The sequence below is a fragment of the Halteromyces radiatus genome (assembly GCF_025201355.1).
Source record: "Halteromyces radiatus strain CBS 162.75 chromosome Unknown BX664scaffold_6, whole genome shotgun sequence".
Taxonomy (NCBI): Eukaryota; Fungi; Mucoromycota; class Mucoromycetes; order Mucorales; family Cunninghamellaceae; genus Halteromyces; species Halteromyces radiatus.
In genome coordinates this window covers 1,235,028-1,254,773 of record NW_026251692.1, presented here as the reverse complement: position 1 = coordinate 1,254,773, position 19,746 = coordinate 1,235,028, and the positions used below count along the sequence as shown (strand labels likewise).

The following is a 19,746-nucleotide window of genomic DNA, read 5'->3' as shown; positions in this document are numbered from 1 at the left end:
CTAACAGTAGTCTTTTTTTTTTTTGACTTGTATACCACTATGCGTTTTAATCAAAAGAATATACAGGATTCTTTTTCTATACCTCAGAAAAGAAGCACTAGATTTAGCAAGAAAAAAGAGGATATGCCTTCACCAACTCAAGATCAACTGATTGCTCCTAAAAAACGACAACGTATCACTTCTGACAAGAAGAAAGAACTACATAAGGTTAGATTTGGGTAACCTTATAGATATCAGTATAACTCACTTATCTTTCTTTAATATTCATCTAGTTATTTGATTCTATCAGCGCTGATCCTTTTTATGAAAATGACATTCCTATTGCCAAATCCGAACAATCCTCGGATAAAGACTCATTAGAACATTCGAAAGAACTAGAGAGACAACAACTCAAATATATCTTTACACCGGAACAATGGCTGGATTGGATTTACGATCAAGACGACTCGGATACAGAAACAGATGATGCTATAGATGCAACAGACGATCTAGCAAAATTAGCAACAGAGTTCCTGGAAAAGGAGGAAACAGAGGAATTGAAACAGGTAATATATTGTATCAGGATGACGAGAGAATACAACAAAAAAAAAAAAATATACATTTACTGATGCTTCCTATCTTGTAGGCACTCAATGGAACAGAACATGTTAAAGAAAAAATTCAACATTATCGATTCTTCTCAAAACGTTGTACTGTAAGAATATCACTCTATGCAAATCCTAGAAGATATCTCTCATTTTTATTACCCTTATGATGTTTAAAATAGATCCCATCACCTCAAGTCTTATCAATACAAGATGAAATCAATCTTATGAATGATAAATCCATGATTGCCAAATATAATCATCTTGTCAAGTACTCTGCAGGTGAATCTCTAGGTTGAAGGACTAAAGATGTTTGAAACTGATGATCTTTTTTTTTTTTGTAGATAATTCAAAACGAAAATTCCTTATTTCTTCTGATATCATTACAACTTGGTATCAACTTGGTTGGAATTGTACCCATTCAGTCTATCAATGGCTTATTGAAATTGGTAAGGAGTTTGAAGAGATTGGGATGGCATAAAATAAGGATACTCTGTATACTGATTGGTTTTTTTTTTTTTTTTTTTTGTAATACGTAGTCGCTTTTGAAGAAGATATTGGGGTTGCAAGACAGGCTTTCACAACACTTTCGGTACTTTGGTCTAACTGGGTATGTTTGTATAGTGTTTGGTATAAATTGTCAATTAGTATGATATAACTCACTCTCTCCTTTGTTTTTTCTTATATATATATATATATGCGTTTGATAGCTTCAGCAAAAACTACCATTGGCTGCTGGTACTATGGATGGACTCAACTACAATCGATTCATGTCTGTGGATACTTTCTCCTACATATTACGATCATACGGGGCTCTCTCACTATTGTCATTGAATGACGATGATACCACATTTTCATCTTGTTTTAATAAGGAAAAGGATCAGGATATAGCGATGGACGATGATCAAGTGGACAAAATACCTCTGATTCAATTTGAATGGGTACTGGAACTTCTTACCAAATCATTGACTTTATGGCCTGAAGCATATACGGTACAACAATTACATTACCTTGGCAAAACACTGATTTGTTTAGGGGTAGATCAGCTTGGTATGCTTTTATTGAATAGGATTCAAGACACATTGGAGGCATGTTTACAAGCTTTACCAGAAGATGATTGGCAAACCCAAATTCAAAAAATGGCCCTTTCCCTTGGTGAATTATTCACATCAGTGGAACTTCAAATACGTATCTTCAAATCAACTAAACCCATCTGTGATCGAAGCTTGTATCTCCGGCGAGTGATGGCAGTATTAGCATTGGAAATGGCACTCAATAGCGATAAGGCTTTAATGGAACAGCAAGAACCAAAGGCGGTATCATTAGAATCATTGTCATCTATATGTGATTCGAGTGATACTATTTTATCCACCATGACAGAAAAAATGCGGGACACTACCAGTATCTTTCAACAAACTAATCCTGATTATCGACAACTCTCATTAAGGATATATCTGTTGGATCATGCTATTGGAAGTAATATATCAGAATTCAAAACATCAATAGTAAGTATACAAAACAAATGAGGAGTATGATATGTATCGATTTGATTTTTTTTTTTTTGTGTGGTCTTTGGTAGGATGCTGTAAGCTCCTTGGTTACACAGTTACAAGCTTTGGGTCGTAGAATAGGTACAATAAAAAAGAAAAAAAAGAAAAAGAAAAAAAAAAGGGTGCGCTAATTTTGTAACAACTGATTTTTTTTTTTTTTTTTTTTTTTTTGTGATGAATAGGTGGACGACTGAGTACATTGGAAAGAACTATGGTAAATGACAAAGATGAGGGATTTTTTCAAAGTCCACTTGAATGATGATGACTGATATTTTTGTTTTGAATATATATATATATTGAATAGGCTAACGAAGCAACTCAAAGACTTTGGAGTAGAATGGCGTATGTAATTGGTAGATATGGAAATACGTTAGAAGATCATGAACTATAAAACGGATGTTTGTTTTGGATGTAACAGTCTATTCCCAGTCAAGCAATCTGGTCCCTCATGGCTCTTCCAAATGGGCAAGACAAGATAACAAAGAAAACATTGGCTCAGTTTTCTTCTCCGCAACTTGCACAAAGCGTCATATTTCTCTTTTTTGATACTTTTTTTTTTATTTCCCTTTTTTTTCACTTTTTCTTTTTTTCTTTCTTTCTTTCTTTTCTTTTTCCATCCACCTTCCTTTTATACCTTTTACATCTCTATATATTTATTCATCCACTTTACAAATAAAAAGAACACAATACAATATGGTAATAGTATACATATCTATCTGTATTGTGAATGTACTAACTATATCTTTATTTTATCGGTTTTTTTTTTTGTCTCTCTTTGATCCTTATTTATAGACTGGACCACCAACAAGAGAATATCTTTACAAAATCTTGGTAGTAGGTGATCTTGGCACTGGCAAGACATCTATCATTCGACGCTATGTACACAATATCTTTTCTACAAATTACAAATCAACTGTAAGTCATCATCTATATATTTTAGAGAGGGGATAAATACAAGTGATATGTTATCTTTTTTGTTATCCTTTGAAATGATAAGAGGATATATATATATATGTAACTGTGTGTGTCAGTATAACTTAAATAGGAAGAAATTTTATATATATATATATATATCTTAGTAATTGCCTATCCTATTTTATTCCCTTTTTTCTTAGATTGGTGTTGACTTTGCTCTCAAAGTGATTCAGTGGTCACCTGAAATCATTGTTCGTTTACAATTATGGGATATAGCTGGACAAGAACGATTTGGTAATATGACTCGGGTTTATTACAAGGAAGCTCTTGGAGCATTTGTGGTATATGATGTGACTCGGCCGCAGACTTTTGAAGGTGTAACCAAATGGAAGCAAGATTTGGATTCAAAGGTGGCATTACCTGAACTTTGGGGTGGTGGTAATATTCCTGTGGTCTTATTGGCAAACAAGGTAAAAAAAAAAAAAAAAAAAAAAAGTATGATTAGAGAATGGAATAAAAAGAAATAGTAACAAATTTTTATTGTTGTTTTTTTCATTATTATTATTATAGAGTGACTTGTTACAAGAAGGACATGGCCAACCTATCAATCCACTAGAAATGGATCAATTCTGTCAAGACAATGGATTCTCAAAATGGTTTGAAACATCGGCAAAGGATAATAGCAATATTGACGAAGCAGCTCGACACTTGATCCAAACCATTGTGGCTATTGAAGAAGAACGAGGTACTCTATTAACTGACGATTTGGACAATGATTCTATCCATTTGGATCAATCGAAACATCATGATCATTACAGTGGTGGAAGTGGTTGTTGTTAGAATTAGATCTTTCCTCTTTTATTTTCTTCTTTATTATTATTATTATTATTATTACTTTTGGGCAAATCTATTTTTGTACATTCTTCATTTTTTTTTATTGTCATTATGTTTTATCATTATTATTAGGTCTTAGTATCCTCCTTCCATAGCCTAAACTTTTTTTCTTTGATATATTGTCATTTCGTTTTTATTTTTCTTCGTATCATTATTCCTTGCCTGTCTTTCTCTCTCTCTCTCTCTATATATATATATATAGTCAATCATCATTTTTTTTTATCCTCCATGATTATAACTGTGAGTTAATCTACAAAAGATACAATAAAAAATAAAATATGAAAACGAATATTTCTGTCCCATGACGTAATTGCCTTTGATGTACATGAACCTTAAAAAAACGTTATTTCTTTCAAGACTGGTCATTCTTGTGTAGTTTGTCCGCTCTGCATTATAAACGTGTATTGGAAAAAGCATAAATCTGTAATTCGACTCCGCCCCTAAAAATCATCTGCACAAAAAAAAAAAAAAAAAATGAGAGCCTGATGAATAGAGGGAACGAAAACAATAATATAAAATAAATCATTCTCTTTGTGTATTTTATTTATTGTTAGTCAATGAATCCCAAAAAAAAAAATCTATCACAAAATACAAAATGTAACTAAAATAAAAATAATATTTCTACAATTGATGCCAAAGAAGATCCACATGTTCAATAGCTTCCTCAGGTTTATCTTTGAAGTATACAAAATGACCTTGCAAACTAGCAGTGCTGACTTTATGATTCTTGAGTTTGTCGACAAATACATTGGCCAGATCCGGTCGGTCTTGATAGAAACGAGTAAACATACCTCTAATTTGATGATCGGTGGCATTACCTAGATGTTCCTTCAAATCCACACGTCCAGGACGAATCAACGCTGGGTCAAGTTTTTCAATATGATTGGTAGTCAAAAAGATAATTCTTTCTTCTGCCGATGCCACACCATCCAATGCATTCAGTAATCCACTGAAGGTAATCATCGATTGATAGCCTTGATTGTCGCTTTGAGCCCTTTTGGTAAATGCTGCATCCACATCTTCTAATAACATGATACTGCGTTCTGGTACGTTACTAAGTAGGTGGTTTAGTCGATCGTCTGTTAATCCTCGTTCTGATAGGTTAAGAATGCAAATGTTGTATTCCAGTTCGCCCTAAATAAATACATTCATCATTATTATTAGCAAAGGAAAAGTCATAAATCCTATTTTTTTTTTCACTTACTGCTAATGCTTGAATAAAACTACTTTTCCCACTACCTGGTTCCCCATATAATAAATAACCTCTTCGATATGGAATTCCTAGAAATCAGCAAAAAAAGAAAGAGAGAAGGTTAGAAAGATCATCTTTTTTTTATAATATATATAACTCATTCCATTCATCTATTGTACAAATTTTCTTTACCTCGTTCATTATACCACTGTCCATTTCCAATAAATGCCTTAACATCGTTAACAATGCGTTCCTTGATACCAGTATCCAAGATGACCGAGTCCAACATTCTTCGACGACGAGGCATGCCAAAGGGTCTCCATTCTGGACCATAGGAAGTATAGATGACTGTTTTCCCTTGTTGTTTCTGTAAGGCCATTTCCTGAGCTTCCTTGAGTAGTTCAGTCAAGATATGACGATCTCTTGATAGTGTAGTGACAGTGATAGTTTCCCAAGGACTTCCTGTTGATAGATCCATCATTTTACCATCGCGTTGACGTTGTACTTGCATCCAGATCCCATGCCATTTAAAATAATGAGTCCCAGGTCCAGGTACAAGTCCAAATTTGGTGGTGACACTACCATTATCATGTTGTCGATACGAAGTCTCTACCGCGAGATGTTGTACTTGTCGCTTAGGTGCTTGATGTGACATCCATTGTAAGAACCAGAGGTACGACTTATCTTTCGAAGGGATTTCCAATGTCACCAATAATCGTCGTCGTAAATAAGCTGCTCCTACTGTCGACCCGCGTCGTAAGAGTGTCATAGCTGCTCCAACACCTAATAAACCAAATCCAGCTGAGAAGTAAGGATTGTTGCTAATATTGTCAAATAATCCTCCATCCTTATTGCTAATAGTTGATGTTAGATCATTGTTCTTGATATGACTACTGGTATTATCGATACTATTACTAGAAGGTGATGTAGGTGGTATAGAAGAATCTGATGTCAATGACATAAGTGGCATCACTATGTAGAAAGGTAGATCGAAAAGGAAAATAAAAAGTAAAAAAAAAAAAAAAAAAAAAAAAACTCCAGGGTCGCTGCTTGTATTTTTTTTTTTTTTTTTTTGAAATAAAAAAAAACTGTATGCAACCAGCCACTTTTGTCTTTTTTTTTCCATCACTGTAATGCAGCAGATAAACCAATAGAATAGGAAAAACAATATCATATATAGATACTAAAAATAAATAACAAGAGTTTAATATTACTCTTTATATTAAGGTACTACAATTATTATTGAATAAAGTGTATTATTTATATATATATCAATAACCAAAGTCTTTTTCCTTGATTCATATTTTTTATTAGGAAGAGCTTGATAGTGATTGGTGGCGGTGACTTAACATATTTCCAAATTTGATCATCTGCGCAGATCTGATTTTTTTTTTCCCTCGTTTCTTCTTCTTTTTTTTTCCCATTCTTCTTTTTACGTCTTTAAATACCCTATATTTATATATATACATAATATATATATATATAAACTGTCTTCACACCCATTTCATTTATGATGTTATCTATGTTAACATTAATAGACAGCAATTATACTTGGATATTTGTAGTAGGACTTGTTGTGTTTGTCTTTGTCGTGGTAATCTTGTTATGTTTTACAAAAGCAACTGGTGAACGATTATTCCTTGGTGGTACTGACGATCCCGAACTAGCTGGTGATATTGAAGAAACTCCTGCTTTATTGGCTCTTCTTTCTGAAGATGCTCGTCTAAGTTATGAACGCGCTAAAGGTAATCTATTAATATATATTTAGTAAGTATTCTTAACTCTTCTTTTTTTTTTCTTTTCTTTCTTTTCTATGATAGTTTTTCAACAACGTTTCCCTCCAGATAGTATTTCTACTGATATTACTTTATCTCAATATGTATCCATTCAAGAAAAAGGAGTCTCTGCTTTTGAATTTGAATGGGATATGGAAACCAATACATTTATATCAGCAAGAACCGAACTTCAATTTTTTAATGGAGAATGTTCTCTACAAACAAACTTACCTTTACCAAGAAATCAAGATGTTTATTATTGGGAGGTAAGAAAGAAAGGAAAAAAAAAAGATATAAATTTATATTCACATATTCATTCTTTCTTATTATATATAGGCGAAAATGTTTGAAAAACCTAGTACAACAACAGTTGCCATTGGTGTTGCTACAAAACCATATCCAAATTGGCGTTTACCAGGTAAATAATACATCAAATGATGAAATGACATGTTTTCTAATATAATAACTTATATAGGTTGGAACAGACATTCTGTGGGATATTTCAGTCATACAGGCAACAAGCATTTCAATAATCCATTTTATGGCAAAACATATGGAGTTGGATTTCAAGAAGGAGACGTTATAGGTGTAGGTTATCGACATCGATCAGGAACTATCTTTTTCACTCGAAATGGCAGAAAATTGGAAGATGCTTGTACTTCATTAAGATGGAATTTATTCCCTACTATTGGAGCTAATGGACCTTGTCAAATTCATGTCAATCTCGGTCAAATGGGTAAAAAAAAAAAAAAAAAAAAAAAAAAAAAAAAAAAAAAAAGGATCAAAAATTTCCCGATGATTGATTAATAAATTCTTCTTTTTTTGATAAGGCTTTGTCTTTGTGGAAGCCAATGTGAAAAAATGGGGATTAGCACCAATGCAAGGAACTTTAGCACCACCACCAGCGTATGGATACGAAGCAGGATCATTATTATTGGAACGAGGATCATCAGGTCGTCAACAACGTTATATGGATTCAGAAGAAGATGATTCAGATAATGATGAACGGCCTTTGATACAAATCTATAATCGACCCATCCCAAGATCAGCATCTACACCACATCATCATCAACAACAACAACAACAACGAACTCGATTCCCAACGCATTCTCCACCTTCTTATTCAAGCTTAACTAGACCTCCTAGATTGACTGGATATGGCAGCAATGATATTACTACTTCAATAATCACTACTACGAATGGAACTACTTGATTGTATTCTATATATATATATTTATACCCTTTTTCACATTCGTGTTCTACTAGTTTAGCTTTTTCATATCTTTTTTTTTTTATTATTATTTTTGTTTAGCTTGGTTTTGATTCTTTTGTATTTTTATCAATATTAATAAAACAACAAAAATGGAGCTATTCAAAAAAAAAAAATATAAGGATTACTATATACGAAATTGACTAAAATGCTATATTATTGATTCAATTCAATGTTGGTTGCACCAATTTGGACATTTTTTTGACGATATTGTTTCCGTTTGGTCTTCATTTCTTCAGCTAATTGTTTTGCTCTTTCAGGTAAAGATGATGTACGATGAGTTTGTTGATCTAATGATGATTCTTGTTCAATATCTGTTCTGATGAATGCATTATTATCAGCAATAGGACGTTGTTGTTTCTCATCCATTATAAAGAAGACGATAAAAAAAAAAAGAATCGGGAACAAAAGTGAAAAAGGGAAAAATAAGAAGTCTAAAACATGGGTCACTTTTAATGCAGATGATAAAATATGATCAAATTGAAACATGGTCAAAGAGAGATTTCCTTTTTTGAACCACCAAACTACCTAAGCTAGTTTAGTTCACATGATGCGTTTTTTTTTTTTCTTATTTCTTTTTTTTTTTTTTTTTTTTTTGTAATCGATCGCCGTTCGCACATCTTTTTTCTTTTCTGAACCCTTTTTTTTCTCACTGGTCTCCTTTTTTTTTTCTTTCTTTTTCTCTTATTATATCCTTTTCATTTTTTTTTTTTTTTTTTTTACCTGTTGATATATTTTTACATTATGGACACAGGTCGTATATCTTTACCCTCTATTGATACCATGTTGAATACAACTGCAAAGTCTATCAATTTGGAAGAAGCAAGCGGATTGAATGATCATCATTATTATACCTCACAAAAAGCTCCTTATCCAATCATATCACCTTCTGTAGAATCAACACCTTCTTCTTCTTCTTCTTCCTTATCATCATCATCATCATCAATTCCTTGGAAAGGACATTCTCGGTCATTTTCATTGGATTCTAACAAAACTACATCGTTATCAAAACTATCGCCTCCGATGGTATCACCAGTACTACCACCACGCCAAGGATCAGCAACATCAACCATAGTGTCACCATATGAATCATCTACTAACAATAAACATCAAGAAGAACATCATCATCATCATCGTCGTACTGTATCTACATCTCATATCAATAGTAGATATACAACATCATCATTTATGGATTCACCACAACGGAAATACATGTGTCACGAATGTTCTAAATCTTTTTCAAGACCTTCCTCTCTACGTACTCATATCTTTTCTCATACTGGGGAAAAACCTTTTGCTTGTCCTTACCGAGATTGTGATAGAACTTTTAGTGTACAATCTAACATGCGTCGTCATATTCGAGTCCATTATTCTGCTTCTTTGATGCCCAAAACCCATCATCCATAATCCTTTTTCCCTTTTTTAGATATCCCTTTTATTTGTTCCTACTTTTAAATAAAAATCGATTCCATTTACACATGAATACACAAATTATTACTGTATTATATAAAAGATATATGTCAAATGGTTTCTATTTTATTAATGTGGTATATTTTATACAAAAAAAAAAAAAAAAAAAAAAAGAAAGAAAGAAAAAAAAAGTCATGAGGTTGTTATACTATTTTTGAGAAGAGATGATTGTACTACTTGACGGCCATCAGCGGAAAGAATCAAAGGAGGAGGTAAAAGACGACCCAAAGGATCAAAACGTAAGTGAATATTGATATCCAGCCATTGTTGAGCAGCATGATTCAAGACAAGTGCTTGTAGCATAGTGTCACATACACGTGCCAGACCAAGAGGAAGAGAAGATTGATTGAATAAAGTCATGGTATCCGGTGTAAATGTTGTCTTGGAAGACCCCGATACCAAAATTCCAAGTGTTTGTCGTTCCATATTCAAGTTCACTGTGGCACCAAGTAACCCTCGTAGATGATCAGGTGTACATCCATTCTTGACATTCTTGCATTGCACTACCACTGGAATATTGTTATCTATAAGACACCATTCACCTTTCAGATCAAGACCACCATCACTTTTCCCTCCAATATGTTCAAGTTGCATCCCAAGCATTTCAAACGCCTGTAATGTTTGCCATTCAAATAATCGTCCTTTGTATACCGTCGAAGTTGGATCTTTGGGTAGTTTGATGTTGCGTTTGGTTGATAAGAACGTTGTGCCATGAAAACATCGTCGTAATATCATTTTTGTATACAAGTATATAATAATCACAAAAAAAAAAAAAGATATATGAGGGAAAAGATAAAGTTCCAACTAAAATGAAGATACAATTTGTACCTATAGAATATGACAGTGGAAAAAGAAAAAAAAGTTCTAGTCAAATACCTACGTACGTTGAAAGTACCATGAATCTATACGGAGATTGAAAAAAGAACCCTAATTTTTTCTATTTTTTCTCAGGATAAAAAGGGCCATTTTTTGAATTGATATCTTTTTTCTTTTTTTTTATCTTTTTAATCCAATTGTTATTAATATGAAGGAAACTCTCACTAATGCCAACTTTCCTCAAGATGCCGAAGGTCATGTTTATCATATTCATGTCAAACGTGGTCAAGTAGCCAACCGTATCTTAACAGTAGGTGATCATCTCAGGGCAAGAGCTATTGCAAAGCACTTGGATCATATTGATTTTGAACATTCAAGTCAAAGAGGTTTCCTTACCATCACTGGACGATATAAAGATATTCCTGTTAGTATAATGGCAATGTAAGTAGGATACTAAAAAAAAAAAAAGAATGAGTCGACTCAATTCTCTTTTTCTTTTTCTTTTTTTTTTTTTTTTTTTTTTAGTGGTATGGGTAATCCCATGATGGACTTTCTGGTCCGAGAAACAAGAGCTGTGGTAGATGGAGATATCGCTATTATCCGATTTGGGTCTTGTGGTTCATTAACAGAAAGAGCACCTCCTGGTTCAGTAATTGTACCCAAAGGTGGATACTGTATTCGACGCAATATTGATTATTTCTGTGATACTCCTTTGCATAGTGGTATTCAAGATATGCCTTATTTAATTTCTGGTACGTTTGCTGCTGATCCTGGTATGACTGAATTATTGGAACAAACCTTGACCAAGGCTATGGCTGAACATCAAGAAGATATCAAGATAGGTCCTGTCATTGGTGGTGGGTTGAATGCAGATGGATGTTCTTTTTATTCTGCTCAAGGTCGTTTGGATCCTCAATTTTGGGACGACAATACACAAGTCATTGACACTGCTTTGGCCTCTCATCCTACTACTGATGCCTTGGAGATGGAAACTTCCATGTTGTTCCATTTGGCCCATTGCTCGAAGGGTACAGTTCGTGCTGCTGGTTGTATGCAAGTCTTTGCTGATCGTGTTCACAATGGTTTTATTCGTCCTGAAGTTGTTGCTGTTTTGGAACCTTTAGTGGGAAAAGCTGTCTTGGATGCTCTTGTATTGGTAGAAATTGAAGCCATGAATGAAGTTGGAACCGTTTGGGAAAAGAAGATGAAGGTTTGATCTCTTTCGATGATTCATTATATATATGCGTGTGTATGTTTTTTATGTGTATTTTAGAATAGTAGATGTAGTTTATTTGTATCTATTGATTGTACATTATTATAAATAAAGAATATGATTTGGAAATTAAATTATTATCACAATGTCATCTTCTAATTGTCTTTATTGTTGTGGCCTAGGATCTCCTCTTTTTTGATTACTTAGAAATGAACAATAGTGCAATATATGATCAATGATAGAATGATGGATAGATGATATTATGGAAGTGTGATGGTATGATAAATTATATGGGATGACGGATAACAACAATAATCTTTTTCTTTTTTTAGTTGTCAATATGCCAGTATTGACGGAATTTTAAACCTTTCTACTAAAGTGTAAGCCGATGACGCGCTTGACCGGGGCTTTTTATGAGAGCCAAATTTTTTTGCCCTTTTGCTTTCTTGTTGTTTGCTGGGACTGAAAAAAATTATTACCAGATTGTTTTTTTTGTGTTTTGCTCTTTTTTATATATTTATTTTTTTTTTCTCTTTCTTTTCCTTTATTTTCACTCCCCTCTCTTTTCACAACCCATTACAATGCTTGCCACAGCTGCTTTCAAACGTAATTAGATGACTATTCGAAAGAACTTTTTAGCATTGACTCATTTTTTTATTTTTTTTATCTTTTCTCCACTTCCTATAGAGACTGGCCGACGTTCTTGGATTCAAGTGGTAAGAAATGAGATTCACTCTTATTGTTCATTCTTTTTTTTTTCTTATGATTATTTCTTTTTCTTTCTTTTATTATAGCGCGCCATGCACGATCTTACTTTACGACAAAGAACCGGTCAACCCATGATTCGACAAGGTCTTGGTGGTCGGTAAGTTAGGACTTCATCAACGACAACTACTCTCATATCCTTCTTTTTGTTATTTGTTGCGATACATTTCGATAAGCTCATGGTCTTTTTTCCCTTTTATATTAGCTCTACTACCAATGGTCATATTGCTACTGTGTTCGGTTGTACTGGTTTCCTTGGTCGCTATGTTGTGAATAAACTTGGTAAGCATCACCATTTTAAAGAAAAAGAATAGGTTTTTATATATGATACATGAAGAACATACCCGGCTTTGAACTTACTTATTTTGTCCATGAAATTCATCGATTTTTTTTTATTTCTATAATAGCTCAACTCGGTACTCAAGTAGTTGTTGCCAATCGTGACCCTGATGAAGCTCGCCCTCTTAAGGTGACCGGTGACTTGGGTCAAATCATTCCTCTGGTAAATTTAGAATTCGTTATTTAAAAATATAGACATTAGACAATAACGTTTTATATATATATCTTTTCATTTTGATGATGAATAGGAATTCGACTTGAAAAATAAGGATCAACTCCGTGAATGTGTTCGTCACTCTGATATTGTCATCAATCTTATCGGTCGTGATTATGAAACCAAGTAAGTGAAAAACAAAAATCATCACTCTCAAGAGATCAATATATTGACTTTTATTATTATTATTATTATTTCATCAGGAACTTCACTTTTGATGATGTTCATGTTGAAGGTACTCGTGCTATTGCTGAAGCTGCCCTTGAAACTGGTGTTGCCCGCTTTATCCAGGTATCAGCTTTGAATGCTTCTGAAGATTCTCCTTCAAGATTCTTACAAACTAAGGTATATTATTGAATGAATATTTGATCAACGAGCCTCATTGAATATTATTTGTCCTTTTACTAAAAAAAATTATATCGTAGGCTAAAGGTGAAAAGGTACTTGGTGAAATCTTCCCTGAAGCTACCATTGTTCGTCCTTCTATCATGTGGGGTCACGAAGATCGATTCTTGAACAGAATTGGTGGTATGTGAAAAAAAAGGAGGATATTCAAGTGTGTTTAGAGAGACTAAATCTTTTTTTTTCTTTTGTTTGATAGCTGCTGATGGCTGGCAATTCTGGGTAAATGAAAGTCAAACCAAGATTCGACCTGTTTCTGCTGTGGATGTTGCTAAGGCTATCGAAGTGATCTTCGGTGCTGAATCCACCATGGGCAAGACTTATGAACTTTATGGGTAAGAAATGGTAGATCTGGTGTTTTACCGTTATCCATCATCCTACTGTCATCATGAAGTGAGCAACGTCATTTATTTTATTTTTTTTTTATTTTTTTATTTTAGTGATCGTGAATATACTTTTGAACAAGTGTATGAATTGGCCCGTGAAATCTCTTTGAAACCTCTCCCTACATTCAACATTCCTACTCCCATTGCCAAGTTGGTTGCCAAGGGATGTGACATGTTACCTTACAATCAAATGATCAGTCCTGATTTGATCCAAAGAGTAAGTCATCTTGTATACATAAGGCAAAAAAAAAAAAAAAGGTCATGGGTTTGATTACTGACTCATTTTTATTACAGATGACTATGGATGATAAACCTACACCTGGTGCCTACACCTTCAAGGATTTGTATATTGAACCTAAGAGTTTGGAAGCTGATGCCATTCACTTTATGCGACGATTCCGTAGCAACGCTGTATTTGATTTGCCTTACGAAAAGGGTGAAGGACAAGTAAAGAAGGGTGTTTACCATATCATTGATTAGAATTCGTTATAGTATTTGTTAGTTAGTTACTTTTTTTCTTTTTTTTTTTTTTTGTCCTTTTTCTTTTACATATCTACCCATTTTTTTATTATTATTATTATTATCTCATTTTACTCGTACACATCGACCCTTTGTTACTTTTATATATACATATATACACACACACACCCAAAAGAATAAACAGAAAGAATGGTTTTACAAAGGACCAAGTGCTTTTTTGATTCATTAAAGTTTTTCAAAACCCCATGATGTACATACAATGACGCATCATCCGTAAATGGTAGTCAATATCGGAGCGTGCGGAAACAACAAATCATCATCAGTCAGAGAGAGGATTTTCACACACAGGAAAATAGATACACATCCATAGATAGAAAAAAAAAAAGATGTAAATACTTCAATACAATGATACATAAAATAAATTCATGATTGTTTTTTTATTATTATCATTTGTTTTGATGTTTGAAATAGGTGAAGGTATGTAAAAAAAAAAAAAAAAAAAAAGAGGCTATGCGATGAAGATATATAAAATATGTACAAAGGATAAGAAGATATATATAAAGAAAACATTAGTACGACAAAGGAATGGGAAATAATAAATAGTCATAGATAGAGAAATCAAGGGTGAATATCCATGCATTCATCAATATCAGGTACTATTTTTTTTTTTTTTTGAGAGGATCTACCATTGAATCGATCCATCACCACAGTCAAGAAAAACAATATCATGAGCTACTGAAGGTGTGGAGGAGGAAGATTGTACCCTACTATTATTGTTGTTGTTGTTGTTATTGTCGTTGTTATTGTGATGGAAGTGTTTGTCGTCTGTTGTCTTGTTGATGGTGTGATTATCAGCTGGAGATGAAATAATGTCATCATCACTGGCATCATCATCATCATCAGAATCATCATCCACAGGAATAAAAAAGGCGGGTGAACCAAAAGTACGTTGACGATACAGAGGGGGGACATCCGTTTGTTCTGGAGACACTGGTCCTTCATCATCATCATCATCATCTGAATCATCCTCTATTAATAACATATCCAAATCATCATCATATTGTTGTTGTGTTGTTGATTGGTCACCTTGATTCACTGTTTCTTCCGCAGCTGTTGTGGAGGATGTCGCAGTCGTATCGGGAGTCAATTCATCAAAGCACGCGTCCAGCCAGCTGTCTTCTTGTTGTTGAATCCGTATAGAGCGAAGCAAAGAGTTTCTTACAAGAACAAATGAATGTAATGATGCTGATGGTGAATGAATTTCCAGTTTTTGAAATGAGAGTCGTTGTAAGTAATGTGAATTCATCTTTTAGAGTGTAAATTAAAAAAGAAAAGGAAGAAAAAAAAAGTGAAAGTGAAAAAAGAAAAAAACAAGCGAGAAAAAGAAAAAAGGAAAGAAAAAAAAAACTCCTTTTCAGAAAAAAAAAAAAAAAAGGGATTTGGTTTCTTTTTTATTTGTTTTCTTCCTTAGCGAACCACTTATAAACAATAAGAGATAAGACCGCTATGAGTAATCCATCTATCCTTGGATTAAAAAAATTTGTCATGGGATCTTTCTTATTATTCTATTTTAATGAGCACATGAAGTTGCATATATAAATAATATGAGAGAGATAACGTTGTTCCTGAAACTTTATTGAATAATAAATGATATATCCATCAACCGTATCATATGATTTCTACATAATAATGTTCAAGAAAAATAAAAACGATAAACTATTGTGGAGAGGGAAAGAATAATAAAATAAAATAAAAAAAAATGTATATGTATAATAATAAGAAGAAAAAAAAAAGAGAGAGAGAGAAAGATGTGATTTCAGCGCTTGAAAACACGTGGGGTGGTGTGATAATAATAAATGGAATGTTTTTTGTGTAAAAGGAATATAAAACGATCAAAGATAACTAGTTAGTTCATTCTACACTAAAATGAATAATATTATCAAACACTATCAAGACGTTGGAATGATCGTCCTCCTCGTGGTCGATCGTTCAATTTGGGATTGTTCTTGGCTAAAATATCTAATTTCGTAAATATATAAATATATAATAAGAATCTATATTATTCATCCTTTTATATATTATTATTATTATTACCTTTATCCATAGAAGCATGATCAAATTGACATTCATGTTTATCAGGATATCGATGAGAATCACAAAAGACATAATCACAGCGGCATTTGTTGGTTAATTGTTTTGTCAATGGGATCTAAAAAAAAAAAAAAAAATCACATTGAGACCCCAGTTCATTTTCTTTATTATCATTTTTTTTTTCTCTGTCTCTTACCTTAGTACGGCATACAAAACATCGACCTTTATTTTTCTGAACAGGCTTTTCATCCTTGGATTCTTCTTCTTCTACTACTAATGTTGTTGATTCTGTTACTGACACTGACTTGACAGTGTTAACTTGATCTTCTTCTTTGTTATTGTTTGTATTGGATTCTGTTGTGGATGGTGTTGTTGGTTGAGTGGTTGTTTCTGAAGGAATAGATGGTGCAGGTGATGATAACGATGTTGTAGTTGAGGTGGCTACTGCGGCTGCTGCTGCTTGTAAGTTTTCTTCTATATATATATAAAAACAAAGGATTAGATTATGATTTATTAATTCTTTTTTTTTTTTTTCTAATAAGATACTTGCTTGATTTTTGTTTTTCAGAGAAACATTTTGAACACATATTTTGGAAAATTGGATTGCCATAAAATCCACAACCATTAGTGCATGGCAAAGGAATATCTGGTGTCTTGTTATCTTCCATGAGTAATAATAAGATGAATCAGAATATAATAAGTCTGAGAATAGGAGAAAAAAAAAAGAACAGGGAGAAGAAGTTAAAGAAGTAAAGGGAAGGAAAAGTAATTGAAAATGGGAATAGAAAAAAAAAAAAAGTGATGACGAGTCCAAGAAAAAAAAAAACACCCGGCCAAGTTTTCAAAGTCCGTTACACCACACCGTTAACGAATGAGAAGAGAATTCCAAAATTTCAAAATGGTCAGCATGAATGATAATTGCTAATGAATGATTGGTGATGTAGATGATGATAATAATAATAATATTGACAGATGACTAAAAAAATCCTATAATGATCAAAAAAAGTGGGATAATTCCTAGGGTAATGATGAGTAATGTAAGAGAAGCAGAACGATGATTTCAAATAATAGATGATTTCTAAAAGTAGAATGATAATATACAGTAGATGATTTGTCATAGACGATTAATACTATATTGATGAAGTATATATGCATGTTGGTGATTGATTATAACTCAACAGTGATGATGTATAACTAGCATGATACTTGTTGACTACCCCCTTTTTTTTTTTGTAAGATGTCTATATTGATGATGATGATGATGATGATGATGATGAAAAAGATGGGGCTAGTAAAGTTTGTTTTAACTGTATCACGCAGTAGTTGCTGTATTTGGAAAGAGATGGGAGTAGAAGCCAATCATAAACGATAAGAGATTGGTTTTAAGAGACAAAAAAAGATGCAAAAAAGATGCGCAATGACTCGAGACGGAGTTGTGTTATGGAAAGGGAGCAACAACGGATTTTTTATTGGTCATGCGGGGAACCAAAGTTAGTGTTTTTTTTTTTTTCTCGTTGAGTCATGTTTTTTTGATTTAAATATCGGCGCAGACTCACCATTTTTTTCTTTTTCCTTTCTTTTTTTTTATTTTACTTCTCATATTTCTTAAACCCCCTTTTAGTTTACTTCAGTTATTCTCTTTATTGTTTTATAATGGTTTTTTCTATTATTCACTAAATTAACTGAGGTTCAGATGCTCAACTCATTTGAACCAAAGCGTCGTGTTATTGATTTCTTTTTTTTTTCTCATCCTCTCCCTCTTTTCCTCCTTTCTCCTTTTTTTTTTTTTGGCTATTGTGGGTTTGTGGTTCAACACTTCACCCTCATTAAACAACTAACAACAACAACAATTACCAATACTTTCTTTTCAACCTTTTTTTTTTTTTAATTTTGACTCAACATGAAAATGAATCATCAACTTCCATCCTTATCTGCTACGCCCTCAGCTGCTGACTTGTTAACTGCGCCCATGAATAACCTTCCTTACAGCCAACCTCAACTTTTATCCCTTTTGATGAATTCTTATATGAAGCAAACGATATCTCCTTCTACTTTGAAACCAACTGCTCAAGATCAACAAAGAACTTATGTTAATGCTCTTGTTGGTAAAGTATCTACTCTCATTATATAAAAGTTACACAAAAAATGAAAAATTCTCACACTTTTTTTTTTTTGTTTATCCGCTCGTGGTTTAGATGTCACTGTGCAAGCCATTGCTTCTATTTGGCCTAATTCCAATGCTCCTTCTACTCGACCTATTGCCAATCTCAATACCTTTTTACATCATATCTTGAAACATTCACGTACAACTCATTCAACTTTACAATTGGCTATCTTTTATTTATTCCGTATTCGTCCAAAAGTACAAGAACGACACAATGATGTTTATATTGCCTGTGGAAGACGAATGTTCTTGGCTGCTTTGATATGTGCTCACAAATTTTTACAAGACAAAACTTACAAGAATTCAGCATGGAGCAAAGTCAGTGGATTGGATGTATCAGAAATCAATCATGCTGAAAAAGTGATGCTTCAACTTTTGGATTATCAACTTTATGTCAAGAAGGATACCTATGATCAGTGGGTTGCTATGCTACAAACTCATCTTCATGTTCCAGTTCCATCTCCTCATTCGATCACAACTTCATCTTCTCTTCCATCTTCTTTACCTTCTCCTACTTCTTCTCCTTCATCTACTTCTTCTATTTTATCATCATCTTCCCCTATATCTACCTTTGTACATTCTGCCGTCTCATCTATCAATAGCATTTCTACCAAAGCTACCAACATTTCCTCCTCCACTGCTTTCATGATGGGTATGCCTACTCCTGTGGAAGATCAAGACTCCAATATTTCTTCTTCTCCTGTCTCCTCTGATCAACGAAAACGAAAGTCATCTTTGGATCATGGTATCAAGAAACGTCGTTGCTAGGTTATTTAACTTTTGATAGTTATACTATATTTGTACTCGTTTTTTATTTTTATTTTTATTTTTATTTTTCTTTGTGTATATTCTTTTTCTACCCAACCACCCCCTTCTTTATTATCATTATTATTTGATCGTTGTATTCCCCCCTCCCTCTCCTACCTTCACAATTATTTCCATCTTTTCCCCAATCTTCTTTTATATCGTTTTATTTTGGCCTTGATCAGGCTTAACTGTATTTTTTTTTTCTCCCTCTTCTCTTGTTTTATTTGGATTTTTTTTTAAAAATATAATAAAAAAATTAGTCATTTATCATTATCATCGGCATTACTATCATATTGTAACATCATTGAGTCATCATAAAGTCAAAAATCATCATTATCATGGATAATCCATCTTCATCTAGAATTTCCTTTTTATGATGATGGACCCTTTTTTTTTTTTTTTTTTTTCTTGGTACAAAA

The 19,746-nt window shown here is 33.1% G+C and overlaps 12 protein-coding genes across 12 annotated transcripts; 7 read left to right on the top strand and 5 right to left on the bottom strand.

The window, feature by feature from the left end:
• Positions 1–15: 15 nt before the first annotated feature.
• On the top strand, positions 16–2,740 carry BX664DRAFT_338106 (uncharacterized protein). Its single transcript, XM_051546370.1, has 10 exons — positions 16–207; positions 273–545; positions 626–694; positions 767–866; positions 929–1,033; positions 1,124–1,194; positions 1,295–2,089; positions 2,164–2,215; positions 2,317–2,348; positions 2,439–2,740. The coding sequence occupies exons 1-10, from the start codon at positions 40–42 to the stop codon at positions 2,523–2,525; spliced, it is 1,752 nt and encodes a 583-aa protein (XP_051398333.1). The 5' UTR covers positions 16–39; the 3' UTR covers positions 2,526–2,740.
• BX664DRAFT_338104 (P-loop containing nucleoside triphosphate hydrolase protein) lies at positions 2,662–4,232 on the top strand. Its single transcript, XM_051546369.1, has 4 exons — positions 2,662–2,830; positions 2,927–3,049; positions 3,250–3,519; positions 3,620–4,232. Exons 1-4 carry the CDS (start codon positions 2,828–2,830, stop codon positions 3,887–3,889), a joined length of 666 nt encoding a protein of 221 aa, XP_051398332.1. The 5' UTR covers positions 2,662–2,827; the 3' UTR covers positions 3,890–4,232.
• Positions 4,233–4,451: 219 nt separating this feature from the next.
• On the bottom strand, positions 4,452–6,138 carry BX664DRAFT_300516 (BCS1 N terminal-domain-containing protein). The gene is made up of 3 exons (XM_051542344.1): positions 5,328–6,138; positions 5,148–5,224; positions 4,452–5,077 (listed from the first exon to the last, which is right to left on the bottom strand). The coding sequence occupies exons 1-3, from the start codon at positions 6,103–6,105 to the stop codon at positions 4,565–4,567; spliced, it is 1,368 nt and encodes a 455-aa protein (XP_051398331.1). The 5' UTR covers positions 6,106–6,138; the 3' UTR covers positions 4,452–4,564.
• A 519-nt stretch (positions 6,139–6,657) lies between these two features.
• On the top strand, positions 6,658–8,123 carry BX664DRAFT_267194 (concanavalin A-like lectin/glucanase domain-containing protein; the record flags this gene model as incomplete). The annotated part of the gene is made up of 5 exons (XM_051540938.1): positions 6,658–6,880; positions 6,956–7,176; positions 7,247–7,328; positions 7,386–7,646; positions 7,741–8,123. 5 exons carry the CDS (start codon positions 6,658–6,660, stop codon positions 8,121–8,123), a joined length of 1,170 nt encoding a protein of 389 aa, XP_051398330.1.
• Positions 8,124–8,255: 132 nt separating this feature from the next.
• Positions 8,256–8,777, bottom strand: BX664DRAFT_360724 (uncharacterized protein; the record flags this gene model as incomplete). Its single annotated transcript, XM_051548185.1, has 2 exons — positions 8,366–8,777; positions 8,256–8,278 (listed from the first exon to the last, which is right to left on the bottom strand). The coding sequence occupies exons 1-2, from the start codon at positions 8,667–8,669 to the stop codon at positions 8,256–8,258; spliced, it is 327 nt and encodes a 108-aa protein (XP_051398329.1). The 5' UTR covers positions 8,670–8,777.
• A 317-nt stretch (positions 8,778–9,094) lies between these two features.
• Positions 9,095–9,722, top strand: BX664DRAFT_338099 (uncharacterized protein). Its single transcript, XM_051546368.1, has one exon. It carries the CDS (start codon positions 9,204–9,206, stop codon positions 9,585–9,587), a length of 384 nt encoding a protein of 127 aa, XP_051398328.1. The 5' UTR covers positions 9,095–9,203; the 3' UTR covers positions 9,588–9,722.
• Positions 9,723–9,781: 59 nt separating this feature from the next.
• Positions 9,782–10,624, bottom strand: BX664DRAFT_338098 (uncharacterized protein; the record flags this gene model as incomplete). Its single annotated transcript, XM_051546367.1, has 2 exons — positions 10,602–10,624; positions 9,782–10,530 (listed from the first exon to the last, which is right to left on the bottom strand). Exon 2 carries the CDS (start codon positions 10,383–10,385, stop codon positions 9,783–9,785), a length of 603 nt encoding a protein of 200 aa, XP_051398327.1. The 5' UTR covers positions 10,386–10,530; positions 10,602–10,624.
• On the top strand, positions 10,413–11,813 carry BX664DRAFT_338094 (nucleoside phosphorylase domain-containing protein). The gene is made up of 3 exons (XM_051546366.1): positions 10,413–10,530; positions 10,602–10,907; positions 10,992–11,813. Exons 2-3 carry the CDS (start codon positions 10,675–10,677, stop codon positions 11,680–11,682), a joined length of 924 nt encoding a protein of 307 aa, XP_051398326.1. The 5' UTR covers positions 10,413–10,530; positions 10,602–10,674; the 3' UTR covers positions 11,683–11,813.
• Positions 11,814–12,184: 371 nt separating this feature from the next.
• BX664DRAFT_300505 (uncharacterized protein) lies at positions 12,185–14,748 on the top strand. Its single transcript, XM_051542343.1, has 11 exons — positions 12,185–12,285; positions 12,367–12,395; positions 12,474–12,544; positions 12,650–12,726; positions 12,852–12,946; positions 13,032–13,123; positions 13,201–13,342; positions 13,423–13,525; positions 13,599–13,734; positions 13,840–14,002; positions 14,080–14,748. The coding sequence occupies exons 1-11, from the start codon at positions 12,261–12,263 to the stop codon at positions 14,263–14,265; spliced, it is 1,119 nt and encodes a 372-aa protein (XP_051398325.1). The 5' UTR covers positions 12,185–12,260; the 3' UTR covers positions 14,266–14,748.
• Positions 14,749–14,766: 18 nt separating this feature from the next.
• Positions 14,767–15,671, bottom strand: BX664DRAFT_338093 (uncharacterized protein). Its single transcript, XM_051546365.1, has one exon. The coding sequence runs from the start codon at positions 15,569–15,571 to the stop codon at positions 14,948–14,950; it is 624 nt and encodes a 207-aa protein (XP_051398324.1). The 5' UTR covers positions 15,572–15,671; the 3' UTR covers positions 14,767–14,947.
• A 194-nt stretch (positions 15,672–15,865) lies between these two features.
• BX664DRAFT_174914 (uncharacterized protein) lies at positions 15,866–17,138 on the bottom strand. Its single transcript, XM_051540005.1, has 4 exons — positions 16,907–17,138; positions 16,553–16,827; positions 16,360–16,474; positions 15,866–16,284 (listed from the first exon to the last, which is right to left on the bottom strand). Exons 1-4 carry the CDS (start codon positions 17,022–17,024, stop codon positions 16,205–16,207), a joined length of 588 nt encoding a protein of 195 aa, XP_051398323.1. The 5' UTR covers positions 17,025–17,138; the 3' UTR covers positions 15,866–16,204.
• A 715-nt stretch (positions 17,139–17,853) lies between these two features.
• On the top strand, positions 17,854–19,603 carry BX664DRAFT_338090 (cyclin-domain-containing protein). The gene is made up of 2 exons (XM_051546364.1): positions 17,854–18,461; positions 18,552–19,603. The coding sequence occupies exons 1-2, from the start codon at positions 18,257–18,259 to the stop codon at positions 19,286–19,288; spliced, it is 942 nt and encodes a 313-aa protein (XP_051398322.1). The 5' UTR covers positions 17,854–18,256; the 3' UTR covers positions 19,289–19,603.
• Positions 19,604–19,746: the final 143 nt, after the last annotated feature.